Here is a 19,265-nt window from a genome sequence, read left to right as displayed (position 1 = left end):
CCATCTCACCATTCCCATGTGCAAACATGCTAAGTGTCTGGGAACTTCCTTGATGAAGCCCACATCTCCATCTTTAAAGGTCGGGAAAAGTGGACAAATTACGAAGGAAGGCAAAATATGGTTGGAGATCTGCCGAGAGAAACTTTACGGGCTTTCGGTGACTATGCTCTGGCTTTCAAACTTTACGTGTCTGTTTTACACTTTACGTTTAGCAAACTGTTGGTTTAAATAACATCGTAGTATTGAATAGTTTATAAATGTTTATTAAGTGTCAGTAATTTTTACAAAGCGAATATTAATAGCACGAGGCAAAGTTTTTGCAAAGTATGTACAAAAGTAAAAAGCCTTAATGACTAGCAACTCATTTTATAAAATCAAACCATCCTTTCCACTTTCAGACCTCCTTTAGAAATAATTTATTGCCAATCCCTGAACTAAAGCACTGACAGAAAAAAATTTACAACAACAGTATCAGATAATGTGCTTATTAGTCCCTGGAAAGTTATAAAAAGATATAATATGTATAAAAAATCCTAAGCCACAAATACTTTTATACAAAGCTAATACAAATCATGTTTTGTTGGGTACAGGATCTGTGAGGTTGTTACAAAATATACTTTTTGATAAGGCTTCTTGTGGTAAATGAGCTCTCATCAAGGTGGAGTAGTACAGAAAAGCCATTTGAAACATTTTGCCCTTCAGCCTTCAAGTAAGAGGTGAAGCTGGTTGTGCTGTTACATATTCCTCCCGAGAATTCACCCCTTCCTGCTCCCTCTGTGTTTCCCCCTTGGTACCATCGAATAGGCGTAACTGAGGACAAAGGTATCACCTATTATGGCAAGAGACATCATCAACAAGCTTTCTGAATACAAACCCAAATCAGATACCAAGTAGCTAGCGTATTTCTGTCACGACACCCACAGACTGAAAGGTGCTGCATGGTGGGTCCTTGCATACTTCGATCCATCTGGAAATTTTTATCATTATCAACAGCAGATTTGGATAGATTCCAAACCTCCCACCAACCGAGAAGATACTGCCCCATCCTTAACTCTTTTTTGTTCCATCTGAGCTCTGGCGTGCGAGGTCAGATGGTTTAGACCTGGATGCCACAAGAATGCACACGTTGACTTCAACGCTAACTAGACATTCAAGTAAAGACACAAGAATGATAGCGGTACAAACACTGCCCTTCACATGATGTTACTCATCACTTACCGGCCTAAGGCTAACATTGCCTTGATGGGACTTGAAAAAGCCATAAAGTCCAACCCGTTTCAAGTGTTCAGGCTTAGACTTACACTTCAATCTCTAGCATAAACTCATTAAGCCCTAACCTCGTACCATGAAATAATGGGTATGTATGTATTATACCGTCTGCCGTATTTGGAATGTGGAGACTCATTACCGCCACCCCCCCCCCCCACCCCCCCAGCTCTCATCCATTCTCCCCTTCCTCGAGTTTACCGGGCTGGAAGGCCAGCCTGTTTCCTATCAAGAAAGGAAAACCAGTCCCTGTACAGGCAGCAGCACAACGGGAAAATGACAGGAAAGCGACACAAGGTGACCCCTGGACTAAGTCAAACTTTGAACTAAAAAAGACACAGGCAAAACTTCTGCTCTTGATTCCTTAAATAAAACTAAAAGCAGTAAAAAGGTTAACAGAGTGTCTTTCTCTAGATTTATTGGGGAGTTTGTTACAAATGTTTGACTAAGCTTTACAGACATGATTTCATGGATTTCAAACAAGAAATTCAGAGTTAACACTGATATTTAGCCTTCTTATTACATACACAGAAATGACATTGCTACAAATTGCAATGGAGAGAACCTTGTTTCAGATGGCTTGGTTTGGGGTTTTGTCTAAATGTATCATTACATAATGAAAGCACCAATTTGAGGCCTTCTCAAATAGTGACTGGAATCTCAGAACAGAACAGAACAGAACTTGGTAACTTTATTCTTCACATAAATAAGGCATAACCGGTTATGTGGACTAATGCTGAAAATACATCTTATCAAAAGCATAAATACAAGTATTTGGGGTTACGCCGGAGGTTAAGATTTACTCACTCTCTCTTACGGAAAAAAAAAAAAGAGCCCACGATTTCTGCTGCATCCAAACTGACACTTCGAATCATTTCTGGTATCCGCGTACTCTTAACTTCCTTCTGCTTTAAACCAGCCACCGTCACCGGGTGCAGGAGGACTGCCCCAGACAACCCCGCTTGAGAGATCGCCCAGAGGATCTTCACTGTGTGAAATACCCACCAGGGCGACTTCCAAGAAAACGAAACAAAAACGGAGGATCTTGTTCATTCCACATCACCTTCTTTGGCCGTGGCTGCCGTCTCGCCACCCAAGTGCCTTTTCCAGACAGTAACACTCAAGCGAACACTTCCGATTCCTACGCTATTTGGCAGAAAGCAACGATTCGGGTTATCAAAAAATAATATTTAAGTGGCAGGGGCAAGCCTTAAATGATGTGGCTCTTCGGAAAACACGTGACAAAACCTTTTCCCTATAAAAATCAAGGCCCAGATGCGTGGTGTTCTTTGACTTATAAGGCAACTCTGCTCTACATTTCTTCGAGGCCAATGAGGACACTTGTGTGACATTTTCAAGAATTAAAGGACAAGACATTCAGATTCAAAGAACACAACACAATGGAGAATCAGGCACATCTTATTGTAAATCATAACCAGTAAGACTTTGAAAAGCCAACACACCAAACAACTGCTCTGAGAAATTGGCGCGGTGAAAGCTACGAGCACCCTTTCTTCGGTCCTGAATTTCACCTCCTCCTTCGCACAGCGGTGTTTCCAAAGGACCCAGTTTTCACAATACAGGTAGGAGACTCCTTCCGACGGTTTCCAAAAGGGTGGACCAAAGCCTTCAGACTGAGCCTCGCACTTCCTCTGTCTCAACAAGCGTGCCATTCAATACAAGTGATCTGCTGCCTCAGGATACGGCCTAGGTTTCGCTTTAAAAGAACGTTGAGACATCGGAGGCGGCACATCAGGCAGGAGAGCTCGAGAACTCACAGGTACAGAAAATAATACCATTACGTACGAGGCGTTCTGACACTGCTTGGAGGCAGTCAAAAGGGGGTCTCCGGGGGACTCGTCAGGCAACGGGCCTGCTCCGCGTGCAGGTCGTCAATATTCAACAGAACTGAATAAACAAGACCGACTTGCCTCTTCTACAGGGAACGAACTCGAGCCTCCACTGGAGGCCAATGGTTTTGGCTAGGCCAGGGGACCATCTGCAAAATTCACACACAGACTCTCTAGCAAGAAGTCCCAATGTTACTGTGCACACACTCGGATAGTCACTAGCACTGAGGTTGAATCCTAATTCTGTGAACTGGAACACCACGCTCTTCTTGGCAAGAAGCACCGGCTGCAGAAGGACTCAAACGCGCGTGGACTGTATATCATGACCACCCGCACGAGGACGCAGGGCTGTGTGTCTGTGGCTCGCGCGTCACCGAGGCACGGAAACAGCGAGGCTACCGCAGGAAGAACGGTGCCGGAAGCGCAGGAAAGGTCAGGAACGGCACGAGCAACCCCTGGTTCGCTCCCTGCAAAGCCCTATTCTCCCCCCAGACGGCAGACGGACCGAGAGCCGCGGCCTCGGAAAGGCCGCGTGAGCCGTCATGCTGACCCATCTCGCAAGGACCTTCGAGGCAACGGAATACCTGAGAACACAGCTCTACAGTAAAGTGGCAGATATCACAGTCTTAATCACAATTTTCAGGAAAAGGCGAAAAGCTGCTGGACTCTGCAAAGGGCCACCGGCCGCGGGCACCTGTCTCTCTAGTCCCGGTCGCATGCCACACAACCGGCCGGGCGGTGTCCTCAGGACACCAGCCAGCCCGCTGAGCTCACGATGATCAGACCCGTCATCACGAGCCGCTTCAGGGGTGCGCCCGCGGGTCGGTGAGAGGCGAGGAGAGGTCACATGGGATCCTCTTTCGGTGTGAACTGAAGAAATTACTATTTATTCTTAGAAGCAGCCTTAAAACATTCCAAATGTACCTCAGTAAAGCCAGAAGTTCATAAGCAATAACGAGACAAGCATGTACGTGCTGCGTCTTTCAGAGAGCCACCGAGAATGAACAGGAATCTCAGATCATGCCTTCTTGAGTAGCTTGAGAGGAAAACTCTGCCCTTGGCAAGCTGCCAAAGAAACAAAACCTCCCATGAGCGCCAGGCTGGAGCTGATGGGAAGAGGCAGGAGAGCAAAAGAAAAGATGTCTGTGACGGCCACTACAGCTCTTCTCTACAGCGAGGACCCGAATCCCGGGACAGGACGTCAAAGTCCGAGAAGTAAAAGCACAGAACGTCCCGGAGAGGCTCTGTTTATCTAGAAAGCTCCCTTATCAAGCTACTTGCCATTTTCAGTTGCTGCTTGGCCAGAACGTTTCACATATGGCACATTTATTACATGAGATTTAAACATGAAAAGGGCAAATTATATTTCACTCGTTGCTTTGGATCAAAACACTATGTAAGGCATTTGCTTGCTCCCCGCCCCCTGCCCCGTACCATTCGTGAACTTTCGTTAGCATCAGACCAGGAATCCTTATGTAAACTTTAAAACACTAAGTAAGAACATTACCTTGAGAAACCACAGAAATTTTAAAATGAAACAACTGTTGGGTATATAAGCAATTAAAAACACACGAAGGCTAAATCTGTGTGCATCTACAGAATGCCAGTCCTTAGATCAAACTTTTTTCCAACAGGTCACCTTTCAAACAGGTCACCGTAAGGCTCGGCACAGGTGTCGCTGCCGTGGGCAGGGCAGATAAAAAGGGGTCTTGCTTGTTTGAGAACCGGATATTCTTAACCTCATCCCGAGAAACAGTCAAGGGCACCTTCTCTACTTGGCACTACAGGAGAACTCAGCTGGAAGAGGGGAAGAAGCTAAAGGCTGAACTGTACCTAGGAAGACGCTCGGCAGGGAACTACACCCCCCTCAAGTGGAAGCCACAGTGAAACGGATCAAAGGCTGAACTCTGACAGGGATCGGCGTGTGCTATTCGGCAGCTTTGCGCCACAAACCAAGGTCCGCAGGGAGGACGACTAAGGTTTCCCAGAAGTTAAACTCAGAATCAAGACTCTTCTAATTCCTGCTGTAAACTGCTATGTTAAGAAACAAAACACACAGAAAACAATCAAAGGGACACAAGGTATGAAACCAGCCAGTCTTCTGCACGTCACTGCAGCATGAGCTGCTTGAGGTTGTCATGAAGAATAGTATCCTTGACGTCGCGGAAAACCAGGCGGATGTTCTCCGTGTTGATCGCGGTGGTGAAGTGGTGGTACAGGGGCTTCTGCTGCTGGTCCCGCCGCTTGTTCCGGAAACATTCCACCAGGAATTTTTGGACGTCTCTTAAGCAGTGGGGATCCCCTTCAAATTCTAAGAAATAGTCTTTGATGCTCACAATTCGCACCTTCTCCTCAAGCAAATCTGTCTTGTTTAAGAAAAGGATTATGGAGACGTTGCTGAAAACCCGGTTGTTGACGATCGTTTCGAAAATGTTCAGAGACTCTGTCAGGCGGTTGGTCAGTCGATCTTCCATAAGCACCTGGTCGAATTCGCTTGAGGACACAAGGAAAAGTATCGACGTCACGCTGTCAAAGCACTCAAACCACCGCTTTCTTTCTGACCTCTGACCACCTACATCAACCATTTTGAAAGGAACATTTTTAATTTCAAAGTCGTACTCGTGAATGCCTTTGGTGGGTCTTCTGGCCAGCAGAATATCTTGCTGTGATGGGATGTAATCCTGGAAAAGAAGACAACGCTTTAGACTCGGGAACCCAGAAGGAATGAGAGTTTCTAACGTACTGCTGCCTGGTCGAGGGAGTGGATATGCAGACAAACTTGCCTTCTGGAGGACTTCTGGCTGCCTTCCTCCAAGCATCGGCACGACTAGTCTCATCACAAAGCGCCAAGGTAGAGTAAACTGTTAGCGAACGGAGACTGGTCCACAATACGCTGCAAACGAGCAGCGCGGACTGTTTTGTTCACCCCCGCTATTCCGGCAGACTCAGGTCCTCCCGACCCGCGGCCTTCGCCCCCCGCCCGCCGCTGTGCCTCTGCCTTTAGTACCAGCCCTCACCGCCCCCCCACCCCCGACCTTCCTGCGCACGCGCCCGCCTGCCCACCTGCCCCTCCGCGGAAAGCAGTGAGGGCTGAAACGCCAATTCGTGCGGGTCACTTCCCAGTGCGGGGTTCTGCCCACCTCGCTCTAGCTCATTCCAGACGCTCCCTTACTAAGGGACTAAGAACGTGACTAAGAACGCTGACACGGGACACTCCATGTTAGGACTGCGGCCACACCACGCGCGTGGACAGAACTTGCCTAGCACAGCTAATACACTGAATTTGCCCTGGGTCACCTCCTGGGTTTGCTTCCAGGGTCCCGCCACGCAGCTGGGTCCCAGTGACGGCGCCCCTGCCTGTCAGATGAAGGAGACCACACCCGGCCCACCTGCCTTAAAGGGACGACTTTCGCAAAGACCGAAGGGGCCCCGACCTGGGAACGGGACCAGGCAGCCCGCGACCCCTACAGGAAGCTGCTAGTCTCACGAGTCCCCGACTACCCCTGACGACGTCCTTCCTGATGCACTAGAACTGGTTCTTTCTTCTCAAACTAGCGTTTTTCCAGAACTCTGACGTAGCTCTTTGGCGACACTGAACAGGAGAGCTCTTGAATGTTCATTGTCAGGGTCAAACTGTTTTGTTTTTTTTTTTTAAGTTGAGGCAAGATTTTATTATTTTATTTTATTTTATTTTATTTTATTTTTTTAAATTGAGGCAAGATTTTACAACAGTGCTAATTGTCACGATGCTGTATTTTATGCTTTTCCAAATAACGTAATATAATTTTGAAATTTCGTCACAATGTGAATAGTTATCTCCTCAAAACGGTACAATGGAGTTAAGAACAAAAAAAAAAAAAAGCAGGCGGTTCTCGGTTATCCGTAATCCACACCGTTTAGGACATGACTCTGGGGCCTTCATAAACAACGTCGGCGTTTCCAGGTTTCCTTTTAGCTTCTGTTCACATGCTCACTACTTTCCTTATAACCAGCACATCCACACAATTTTCAGCCTGCCCCTACTTTTTGGCTTAACATTTGATCATGAACGGTTACATGTGCTGATACAGTTGTATTTCATTTTAAAGCAGTATAAATATACCAACTGGATTAATGGTCTGTAATTTACATAAACATTCTCCTACTAGTGCTCGTTAAGGTTGTTTCTCCAATTTTTTGCTTTAACACAAATTGTGCAATTAAAACTCTCACACATGTACTTTTTTTCTTCCTTTCTGGACTATTTCCCGAGATAAAATAACCAGGAATAAGTTTAGGAGGTCAAAGATTACGAACATTTTGGTGACCCTGGACACTCAAAGCCTAACTGCTTTCCAGAAACAGGGTACAAATCTACCGCATGTGCCCGTGCCAGCTGCCTCAGAAACACGCCAGCCCTGGGGTGCTGGGGTGGCTCAGTCATTAAACAACCAACTCGATTTTGGCTCGGGTCATGGTCTCACGGTTTGTGAGTTCGAGCCCTGCACTGGGCTCTGCACTGACATTGCAGAGCCTGCTTGGGCTTCTGTCTCCCTCTCTCCCTCCCCTGCATGCTCTCTCGAAATAAATTTAAAAAATATTTTTTTTTTCCAACGTTTATTTATTTTTGGGACAGAGAGAGACAGAGCATGAACAGGGGAGGGGCAGAGAGAGAGGGAGACACAGAATCGGAAGCAGGCTCCAGGCTCTGAGCCATCAGCCCAGAGCCTGACGCGGGGCTCGAACTCCCGGACCGCAAGATCGTGACCTGGCTGAAGTCGGACGCTTAACCGACTGCGCCACCCAGGCGCCCCGAAATAAATTTAAAAAATAAATAAACTTAAAAGAAAGAAAGAAAGAAAGAAACACACCAGTCCTAAGATGTTTTGTTTTTTTAAACTTCTAAGTCTATAGAAATGAAAAGTTCTTTACTACTGCCTCACTTGGAAGCTCAGAATCTAGTCAGGAAGCTAAAAGCTAATTCCTATGACGCCTCCAGACCAGGACAATGCGATCAAGTGCTAAGTGGCCTGGCAGAGTAACAGCGATTACAACTGTGAGTTCCAGAGCCCACGCTTCACACACGAGCTGTGTGGCCCTGGGCAGGTCACCGAATCCTGCTGTGTCTCCACATCCTCACTGGTGAGATACGGGTCATATGGTTCACGGGGGGCCTCGAGGACTAAGTGAGTTGACCGTGCGGGGCACCCAGTCCAGCTGTTCTGCTGCGCCTCTCACCAGCATTGCTGGGCAGAGAGGGAATCCAGAAGGCTGGGACCGCCAGGCAAGCTCCCGTCAGGTGGCCGCGTCTCATGTCTAAAAGCTCACTGCTCACTGCGCTTGGTCATCTACTCGCGCGCGTACACACACACACACACACACACACACACACACACTCAATCAGAAAACTCATTCTCTCCCCAGCCGACCCCTCTGCACCACCAGCACGCTTTCCTCCCTGCTTCCTGCCCCCCCCACCCCCGCCCACGACCTCAGAGTTCTTCTAGCCCCCCTGTCACCGTGGACTCTGCTCTAGCATCACCGATTCTGTTTCCAATCCTGTTTCTCCTTATTTCCGCCATCCCCCATTTTTTCACCTCCTCCGGTGTGGATTGCTATCTCTCCACTGAATCTCTCTCCCTGCCCTGAATGCCTCGCACCTCTTGAATCCGTCCCTACACCGCTCAGACCAACGCCCCGGCACCGTGACTTCAGAACTTACGGTGAGGTTCTTCACTGCATCCGGTCCACACTTGACTGACTGGCTTTCACGACCCTCTTTACTCCTGGCTTTTCTGGAACCGGCAGGCTCTGTTCTACATTGTCCAGGCTTACCACAGAGCTGAGATCAAGATCTGCCCAAAGCTGCACACCCTGAGACCGTTCCACAACCATCCACTTGCACAAGTGCAACTGCAAGAACGATGCATCCAAACCCCAGCTGATGCCTTCTAGGAATCTGTTTTTATAAGTCAGAGCCAAGACTGTCACGTGTCCTTTGCCAGACGGATGTGCCTCCTAAAATTAAACACACCCAGCCATCTCCCATCTTGGGGGGCCGCAACTCCTCTTCTAAGTCCGCCTCCCCCTTCAGACAGTTCAGATTCATTCATATACTCTTACGGCCCAGCTCCAGCCTCTCCGGTCAAAACACCTCTCTCTGTTCTAGGAACTAATACGACCTTCATGGTCAGTACCATTTAACCGTCCTCTGCGTGGTTTTATGTATGTTGTAATTCTGTCTCTGACTAGAACGAGTTTCCTACAATCAGGGATCAAAGAGCAAAACAGCCAACACCGAGCACTTCCTACATGGAAGGCACTGTTCCCAATACCTTACCGAGCACTACGGACTGAACTATGTCCCCCCAAAGTTCACACACTGGAACCCTAACACCAAAGTGGTTGTACTCTGGGACGGCGCTTGTAGGACACGAGCAGGGATAAATGAAGTCCTAGGGAAGGGTCTCGATCACACAGTCTTGGCGGTCTTAGAAGAAGAGTTAAGAGATCCCTGTCTCTCCATGTGTATGTGCTGAGTAAAAGCCATGTGAAGAAGCCACAGAGAGAAGGCCACAGTCTGCAAGCCAGGAAAAGTCCTCACCGGAGAATGACCACGCTGGCCCCTTGATCTGAGACGACCAGCCTCCAGGACCGTGAGCAGTAAATGTCTGCTGTTAAGCCACCCGGTCTATGGTATTCTGTCTCAGCACAATGAGCAGACTAAGACACAGGGTTTATTTCACGTAACCACCCCATAACCCGTGAGGTCAGGTCTCGTACGATGCCCGTGATATCAAGAAATTCGGGTTTAGAGATGCCTCTGCTCACAGAAAGACAGGCTGTGGGGAGCTGGGATGGGGACCCAGGTGGTCTGGCTGCAGAGCCACGTCCTGGACTCTGCGCTGTTCCGCCTCCCAGAGGGTCAAGGGGCGCACGGCTGGGCTTCAGCACCCCTGGTACTCCAGAGACGGAGAAGCAAACGCAGCCTTGTGACGAGTCTGACACGCCAGGATGAATGGCCAGCCTGCAGCACAGCCAGCTTTGTCCTCCCTCCTTCACACCGACCTACTTACTGATCGCAGCGCCTTTTCCGGTTTACTCCAGATGTGGCCTCGGAACTGTTCTCAACCTAAGACTCTGAGCAGCCAGTACAAAGGGGCCTACGGCCATGCATTCAGAGGTTATTTGTTGAGTGCCTGCTGTATGCCAGGCATTGTCACTAGGCATCAGGAACTCAACCCTTCACCATCAAGAGATGAGATCCTTGCCCTTATGGCAAGAGGTGCAGGCAGAAGACAAGCAAACACAGAAATAACCAGCTGTAGAGAGAGCAAAGATCTTTGAAAAAAGCAAGGGCTGAAACTGAATACAAGACGAGGGACCTACTTTGAATGCTGTGCTCAAGGAAAGCTGATCTGACAGGCAAACTGAGAAGAGCAGGTCAAATCAGCACCGTGTGGTTTGGAAAACATGCGGTAACTCTTAAAAATTAGTTTCCCTGCTAAGGCTCTCTCCATTTGGCCTGCATGTAACTTTTTTAAGGCTTACATTCTAACCAGATGGAAAAGAGACCACGAAATCAAGTCTTACTACGCAGGCTCATACAGAGATTCCCGACTTCTGGAACACACGTGTCCAGGAGACAGGCAAGAGAAGAACAAACGTACTTCAGGGCAGACAAGTGCGATTTGGCAAAATCCAAAACAAGAGGATGTAAAATTTATCTTGCAAAAAGAAGGCACATTTTCACATGTCCTAGATACGTTAGTATGCCACCTTCCTACTTGCAGCGGGTTTTTCATTGCATGTTTTCTTTTAGTTTTACTTTGAAAGGTAACCTCAAAGAACCCATGAGACTGTACTACAACGTATTAGAGAAATTTGCTTTAAAGAGGAGGCCAAGAACGCTGCCGTAAATCCAGCAGGTGCCAATGACTGTGGGGCCATGGCCTTCAGACATTTTCTGAGCGGCAGCAACCTGTCTTCCAGGGAGGTCTCTGGCGTGAGACCGACACAGAGAACAGAGCGGACGCCCTGCCCGCAGCAGGCCCGGGAGCCCCAGCCAGCCACGGTGCCAGCTGAGAGGAAAATCAGAAACTCTCCTTCCCAGGGTGACTCCTTCTCCTACTCGGTGGTCTCTTCAGCCGGCCTTCAGAATCCAGCCCTCCCACACTGTAACTCAACGCAAAGCGCTTCCGAGCTGAAAAATACCGTTTGCTGAAAGGTTTTGAAATCAAACAACCCACCGTGTCCCGTTTCTGCTTACACACACACACACACACACACACACACACACACACACACACACACAGAGACAATGAAGTAGAATAGATAATGTGCAATCTCATTTTCAAACATAAACTTTCTCTAAACAGTTTTATGTTCACGAACCAGAGGACAGGCCATTCTTCAGGGAAATGGCAGCAATCTGGATGACAGAGGGAGACAAAATGAAGCTGGAACAGTCCAAAAGCTGCCGCCAGGATGAAGGAAGAAGCAAACAGCTCAATACATAATTTTTCTAAACTTCCTAATAACCTATTGCTTTCAAACAGCAATAAACATAAACAAAAACTTACTGCTTCTCCAAGTTTATCCAAGTTATCCAGGAAATATTTTACGGATTCACCCTAAAACAAGAAAAAAATAAATAGTTATTAGGGCTTAGAAATGGGAGATTTTGTTACAACAGTTTATATTAAACTGTCTGGCTGCACACTTAATCCAAACATACTTTGTTTAGTCACAAAATTCAGAGTGAACAACTAACCCCACCGAAACCATACACAACGTCTACTTCTGGCCGAGTGTGGTAGCCTGGTTAGCTTCACAAATGCCTTCCCTGAGCGGCACCCAGTGACCTTCGGCGTGGATGCCACTGCATGGATGCTTACTGATAGAACTATCTGCGTATCCGAAGGGAAGATGCAATTAAAAGGTGAAAACGGCTTTTGAGATAAACGTACTACTACAGTTTAAGTGTCTGCATTTCTTCCCCCTTAAGTTGATACCAATGGTGGTTATCTTTAGTGTCACGAGCAAACCAGAGATGAGGTGAGAACACCGTAAAATCTTTTGGTGACAGGCACTTGCTTGGACAGACATGCCTTGCTCTAGAAGGTACTGAAAACTGCTGCAGGCTTCATGTCTCCATCAGGTCTCTTCCTGAGTGTTCACTCAGCCTACTCTCTCCGAGCCCAGATTTCTACTAGAGCTCCAGTCAATTTCCAACACCTAAACTGTATGAGTCTACATTCTTAAGAGGAAATACCTGAACAGAGGACAGACAGCTAAGAAGAGGGGAGCCATTTGGGACAAGAAGGGCTCTTTCTCCCAAGATGCTCTCCCTGGGCACAGCACCCACCCTGCCCGTGACTGCTTCCACAAGTTCCGGAAGGCAGTGCTTCTGTGATGTTTAGGGGTAATCACCTGAAGATCCTAGCTGACTAGAAGTTCTGATTTGGAAAGGGGAAGGGGGAGAGGTGGGCGGGGGGGGGGGGGAGGGGATGGGCAACCAACCAATAGTTTCTACAATTCAGGTGATTTCTGGGACATCGAGTTACAGGCCTGAAAGCAGCAATTTTCCATTTTTTTTTTTTTTGGTTTCAGAATCCCTTTACATATCTTAAGACTCTTGAGGATATTCTTCATGTGGGTAACAGCTATTAATATTTATATTAGGAAGTAAAATTGAGAAATTTTTAAAATATTTAAAAATTCCTTTAGGGGCTCCTGGATGCCTAGTCGGTTGGGTGTCTGACTCTTGATCTCGTGGTTCATGGGATCGAGCTTCACGTCAGGTTCTGAGATGGTGGAGGGGAGCCTGCTTGGGATTCTCTCTCTCTCTCTCTCTCTCTCTCTCTCTCTCTCTCTCTCTCTGCCCTTCTCTCGCTCGCATGCTCTCTTTTTCTCAAAATAAGTAAACTTAAAAAAAAACAAACGAATAGAAATTCCTTAAAGAATACCGATGATAAACCCATTCATTGTATGCTAACATATTTTAGTATGGCTCATAAAAGACAGTGAGACATTCATTTGCTTCTGCATTTGCACCTGCTACTATAGGTTGTTCCGGCTGAGTATATACATAAAGCCTGGCCTTTCACAAAAATGTAGCTGGGAAAGGGAGTATTTTAATCAAATATTTTCAGATAATTATAGATATTTTTGCTACTATACCAAAACTTGGCAAGTGGTAGTTTTTAAAAACGTTAGTTCACTGTGTTACATGAAAATTCATTGGCTTACACTGTATTTAGAGTGGATCTGTGACCCACCCGCCATTCTGTGATGCCAGGCACTGGTCACAGGGAAGATGGCGGGCAGCTAAGTAACAGATCTTCCAAAGCTGGCATGCTTCCTTACACAATGTTAAGAAAATCACAGTCATTAGGACCTCCTTCATCTCATCAGAAGCCTCACGTACTGGGAAGCTGACAAGCTCACAGTGGTGGGCCAAAACAAGTTTTCCTCAATTTTGATTTTCACTTCAAAGCTCAAGTTTTATCAACGGCAGCAAATACTCCCCCTTCTTTCCCTTGAGGGGACAGGCTAACTTCATGTATTTTCTAAAACATGTATTTTCTGTCCAATGCCCAAGTCTGAGCAAGTTGATGGTTTTCTCGAGTCAAATGGCATTCCGTGAAAAATACGGTTAGTTCAGTGCCCGGTCCAACAAGCTGCAGAAGTGCTTTTCCCCTACTTCCGTGCCTCCACCCACCTCCCGCTCAGTCGTACAGGGGTGTGCGCTCTTAGGTGGAGATTTTTTTTTTTTTTGGGAGACGGAGAGTGTGAGCAGGGGAGTGGCAGAGAGAGGGAGAGAGAGACTCCCAAGCAGGCTCTGCGCCGTTGGGATCGAACTCACAAAACCGTGAGATCACGACCTGAGCCGGAATCAAGAGTCGGATGCTCAACTGACTGAGCCACCCGGGCACCCCTCAAAGGCTGAGATGGAAAACAAGTAATTTTTCACGCTCCATTAAGGCTCATCTTAAATGAAACTGGTGTGTGTGTGTGTGTGTGTGTGTGTGTGTGTGAGAGAGAGAGAGAGAGAGAGAGAGAGAGAGAGAGAGAGAGAGAGGGAGAGAGAGAGAAACGGCAGCTGTGTGGTGGTAAGAATACCACTTTTGTTTGGAGCCAACGTGTGGATCTGTGCTAAGGTGCTGGCTCTTCACAGCCGCTGCTGCTCTTCCTCGGCCACGGGTGCAAGTGGGAACGCAGGGGGAAGGGAGGCGACGTCCTGGTGTCGTCGTAAAGAGTGCCGACTCGAGGACGCCCCCGGAGGTCTGTGGACCCCACCTGGACAATCGCCGCCTTCGTGTGCGCCACGAGCAAGTACATGGGTGTGTGCTTGTGGGAGGGGTGGTGGTGTGGGGGAGTGTCTGGCTGATCTCCTCATGATTTTAAGCAGTGACAGACGATTTTGCTTTTTTCTGCACCTTGTACAGCACTGACAGCACCTAAAGATGACTTTTAGGGGCGCCTGGGTGGCTCAGTTGGGCTCCGTGCCGTCAGCGCAGAGCCTGGGGCCTGCTTTGGATTCTGTGTCTCCCTCTCTCTCTGTCCCCCCCACCCCCCTCTCTCTCACCAAAATAATCAAAAAAAAAAAAAAAAAGATTTTCAGGAGACGGGAAAAAAATCTTCAAGGAATTCATTTCAGATCAATGAAGAGATTATCTGGGCAAACCTGTATGGATATTTTGCATTATATCACAAATTTTAATGTAATATATAAGCCAAAGGGAATCTGGGCTTAATCTATAAATAACATCAATATCCACATATAGGACTCTTCGTACAACCCAAAAAGTATTTATTTTTTTATTTATTAATTTTATTTTTTAATGTTTATTTTTGAGAGAGAGAGAGAGGGAGAGAGAGAGGGGGGCAGGGGAGGGGCAGGGAGAGAGGGAGACAGATCTGAAGCGGGCTCCGCACTGACAGCACAGAGCCCGATGTGGGGCTCAAACTCACGAACGGTGAGATCACGAGCTGAGCTGAAATCAGACGCTTGACTGACTGAGCCACCCAGAGGACCCACCAAAAGTATTTTAAAAGTCAAATTCAAACAGATAATAACAATTCCGTTATACTGAAGTAGAGCCTCTTGGACAAATAGGATAAAAGATAAGTCACTCTGTTTATATATGACTCAGACTAACAAAACTGTTACCCTTTCAGTAATGTGTATATTGAATACTTATGTAATGTCAAACACCTTAAATGAAATTTAGTGTATTTCTAAAAAAGGTGTTTTCTGGACTGGTAGTATTGCATATCACGTTTATTGGCTTTTTCCTTGATTTTGGATTTAATATAAATTCACTGTGGAAACTGATAACTAGAAAAAGGTACAAAGAAGGAAAAGAGGCAAGAGCCATCACTTCCACCACTCAGGGGCGACCACCGTTAACATCGAAGATATCTTCTTCCAATTATAGCTGAAACAATACAAACAAGTTTGCATCCTGATTTTTCCACTTAAATAACTGGGAAGTAAATTTAATGGTCAAAATAACTCCTAGTATCTGTTATACAAAAAGCTAAATAAAACCACTGATCTAATGTTGTGTATTTCAATTCTTTTTTTTAATAAGCACTTTTAATATTTTGAAAGTAAATGATATTGTGATAAACAGCTGTATGTGCTCCTGAATCATGTCCTGAGTGATCTCAGAAGAATCACCAAGGCAGAGAGGTTAGGCATTTTTAAGATACTAACTACTCACTGCCACAAAGGTCCTACTGATCTGCTCCTAGCCAACAGTGCGAAACTGTGATGGAGATGAACTGAGCAGGGGTCACAGGAGATTGACTCGCAGATGTGTCTGTAATAAATTAAGGTGCAAACTCGGAGAAGCCCCACATAGTGACAACTGACGCTTCTCATTTCAGAAAGCCCAGAGCAAGGGGGCTGTGTGTGCCCAAGAAAATGATAGGTTCCGTATCCAAATCCACAGCAAAAGTTCAAGTACACAAAAACCTTATCTCAATTAGTACTCTGTTTATCTTAACCGAGGGTCAAATAAAAGAAAGTTAAAGTCACCTTAAGATGAACACATCATCTAAAGCAGCCAAGCTCCCCCTTTCCCTTTAAAAAAAAAAAAAAAAAAAGCTTATAACCAACCCATTGTTTCTGGGGGTCTAGGGAAGTTGGTATGCTCTTTCTAGTGACCTTGCGAATTCAAACTTTTTAGAAAGTTATGAGTAGTATGGGTGAAACTTTCAACGAACTTTTACCCTTTTTTTTTTTTTAAGTTTATTTATTTTGAGAGACAGAACTGTGTTTGTGAATGGGGGCAGGGGCAGAGAGAGAGAGAGAGAGAGAGAGAGAGAGAGAGAGAGAGAGAAGATCCCAAGTAGGTTCCACAGTCAGCACAGAGCCCCACATGGCTTGATCTCACAACTGTGAATGCATGACCTGAGCTGAAATCAAGAGTTGTATGCTTTACCGACTGAGCCACCCAGGTGCCCCTGAACTTTCAACCATTCTAAGGAATTTATTAAACATAAATAAAATGTTACAAACAAAAAGATATTTTACTGATCGCTACCTATGACCTATGACGGCAAGATTTGGAAGTCCAATTTTTCCACTTAGCATTAAGGTAATGATTTAATACATTTTGGCATACTAATATAATAATAACATTATATATCATCCAATAATTATTTTAATATAATTGCCACATATGAAATATTTACACCATTAAACCCTAAATTAAAGTAGTAGACCACAAAGTGAAGATTACAAAGAAATTACAACCCCTTATCTACAACTTCTTTTGGTAAGCTCGGCCCCCAACACTCAACTGGGAGCAAAATGACCTAGGTTCTTTAGTCTTTATTTCTCCTACTTGGTGAAACTATTCAGATGTTTCGCTGAAAAAAAAAAAACAAAAACAAAAAGACCCCTGTGGGTATTACGTAATAAACAGTACATACACGGTATTATCTTTCTGAAACCCAAACGTTCTTAATTAACAAATCTGGATCCAACGATTTATAAGAATGGGTCTGTATTACGTATGCTTTAACTATTCTATTTAAATATGGAAAAGGTAACTTTGTACCTCAATGAGTACCTATATTCTCTTTTCAAATAAAAAAAAAGAAAATCATTCCTATTTGTTCTTCTCTTGGTATTACAAATAGAAAAATAAAAAGTTAAGGTCTTTTCCCTGTCATGTCCTGATTTAACTGCATTCCCTAGACCTTAGATCTTTTAGGTTCAAATTACCACAGGTCTCTGTTTATTGGGGATTCATAATCTCACCCAAATCAAATGATAAGAGAGAAATATGCATGTGTTCTTATTAAATTTCAACTTCCACGGAAGGAAGTTTCATCAGTGTAATTTACACAGTCCCTTGTGCACTTGAGATTGTAGAAAACATTTATAATTCACTTCCACACATGTGAATGTGTGGATTATTTCTAACAATTATTTACAGTCCCAAATAAGGTGCCCATCTGCCAAACGACTACACTTGGACCAAGCTTTGCCTTCTCCACTATCACTCAGCCAGTATCTATTCGAGGTGTAAATACTTTAAAACATTATTCCTCTGAAAAAATACAGTATGGTTAAAATAACTCCCTGAACATAAAAAGCCATGTTAATTTTAGACCACAGATGAAACTACTGATCCTTCCATTAGTTGGAAAACCCTGAGTGGGAGGCACGGGAACGGTTCCAGAATCTTTTACTGTGCACGACTGCAGACTAAAGCCTCCTTCTGTGAAGAGGTCAGCCCCCCCCCCCCCCAGTTAAGCGACTGTGAAACAATTTTAAACCCATGCACACACAGATGCCCACACGCGTGCGCTTAGGTGTGTGCAAACACACGTGCTAATAAAAGGATGAATACTTTTCTGAAGTGGGTCATTTAGGGGAAATTTCTTACAGTCGTTTTATAGAGAGAGGGCTTTACTGAAAAAAAGAGAGAGAACCTGTCTTTCTACAATCTCAAAAAACAATTCCAAATTAAAGATATAAAATATGCCTCACTTGCGGTCTAATCACAAAGGACGTGGAAAATGAATACGGGACTCTCTGTTCTCAGGAGGCCGGAGCTTCTGAAGACGACCCTGCCCTGGTCGTGCTTTACAGCCCTTGTGCAAATGCACACCTAGTTCAGCACAGGCCCCTGGGGGCCTCCTCTCCCTCCTGCCCCGGAGTGTGTGGTGAAGGAGTATGAATTACCAGGGGGAAATTTCCTTCAAGTATTTTTTCCCAACATAACAGTTTCAGAAGTGATCCCAAAGTCTTCTAATGATCTATTATTAACGTTAAGGAAAAGATGTGAATTCGAGTCCTTTTTCTAACACTGATCCGGCGAGTTTCTAAACTTCTCCAGGCCTCAGTTTAACCGTCAATAAAATGAGGAAGTTCCGTGGTCCGATGGATCATTACTGAAGTTCTGCTCTGGGCACCAATTTCAGTTTGTATAACCGATTTCAATTTAAGTTCTCCTTTCCCTGTATCTCGGTGTCTATGAATCCTAAATCCACTTGTGCTGTGACTCATTATTCAAGTTACGTTGCTTAGTCTCTTGGCTAAGACAGAAGTAACTAATTTCGGGTATCAGGCCAGAAATACCAGGGGTCTGACGCTCACTTTCTGTTGGTTATGACTTGAGACTGCACTGTAACTTTCACCAGTCTGTCTGATGTTACCGAAGAGAATTTTTCATGAAATTGTGAAGAAAAGCCATTTCATACTTACGACTTTTAAAATTTAAGATGTTTTCTGTCATCCCTTAGATCTTTTTTCCTCGGTTCACAACACTGACAGACTATTGGTTCTATGAACTATATTTTGTAAGTTGTGTCTGAACTAGGAAAAGCTTTAAAAAAAAAAAAGAAGGAAACAGACTAGGAATAGCCTCAACGTTATCCCTCATTCCCAAGAATCATGTTTCATTAAGATTCTTTGCTTGCAACAAAAGAAGTTAAAGGCCCTGAGTTTAAAGGTAATGGAGAAGCTGAGAACACAATTTAGAATATAGTTTTTATTAAACAAATGTGCAGTCACAGGAAAGCTTGGCAGTTTATTTGCCCAGTTACTGAAAAAGTGACAAATTTATTCAACGCTCTCTTCTGCACAGCTAAAATGTATAAAGGACGGCATTTAGAATCTACAACTTTAAAAGGATGTGGAATTTA

The 19,265-nt window shown here is 45.3% G+C and overlaps 1 protein-coding gene across 1 annotated transcript in view; it reads right to left on the bottom strand.

The window, feature by feature from the left end:
- Window positions 1-247: 247 nt before the first annotated feature.
- The window catches only part of GNA13 (G protein subunit alpha 13), a 44,075-nt gene continuing 25,057 nt past the window's right edge, over window positions 248-19,265 (bottom strand). The window contains exons 3-4 of the mRNA XM_003997099.5: window positions 11,678-11,728; window positions 248-5,797 (exon numbers count right to left, since the gene is read on the bottom strand). Of these exons, the coding sequence (XP_003997148.1) occupies window positions 5,225-5,797; window positions 11,678-11,728 (624 nt within the window). The 3' untranslated portion in view covers window positions 248-5,224. The remainder of the gene's footprint in view (window positions 5,798-11,677; window positions 11,729-19,265) is intronic.

Source organism: Felis catus, chromosome E1 (assembly GCF_018350175.1).
Source record: "Felis catus isolate Fca126 chromosome E1, F.catus_Fca126_mat1.0, whole genome shotgun sequence".
NCBI classification, from domain to species: domain Eukaryota; kingdom Metazoa; phylum Chordata; class Mammalia; order Carnivora; family Felidae; genus Felis; species Felis catus.
Note: the sequence above shows the minus strand (reverse complement) of the source record. Positions and strands in the feature narration are given on the sequence as shown.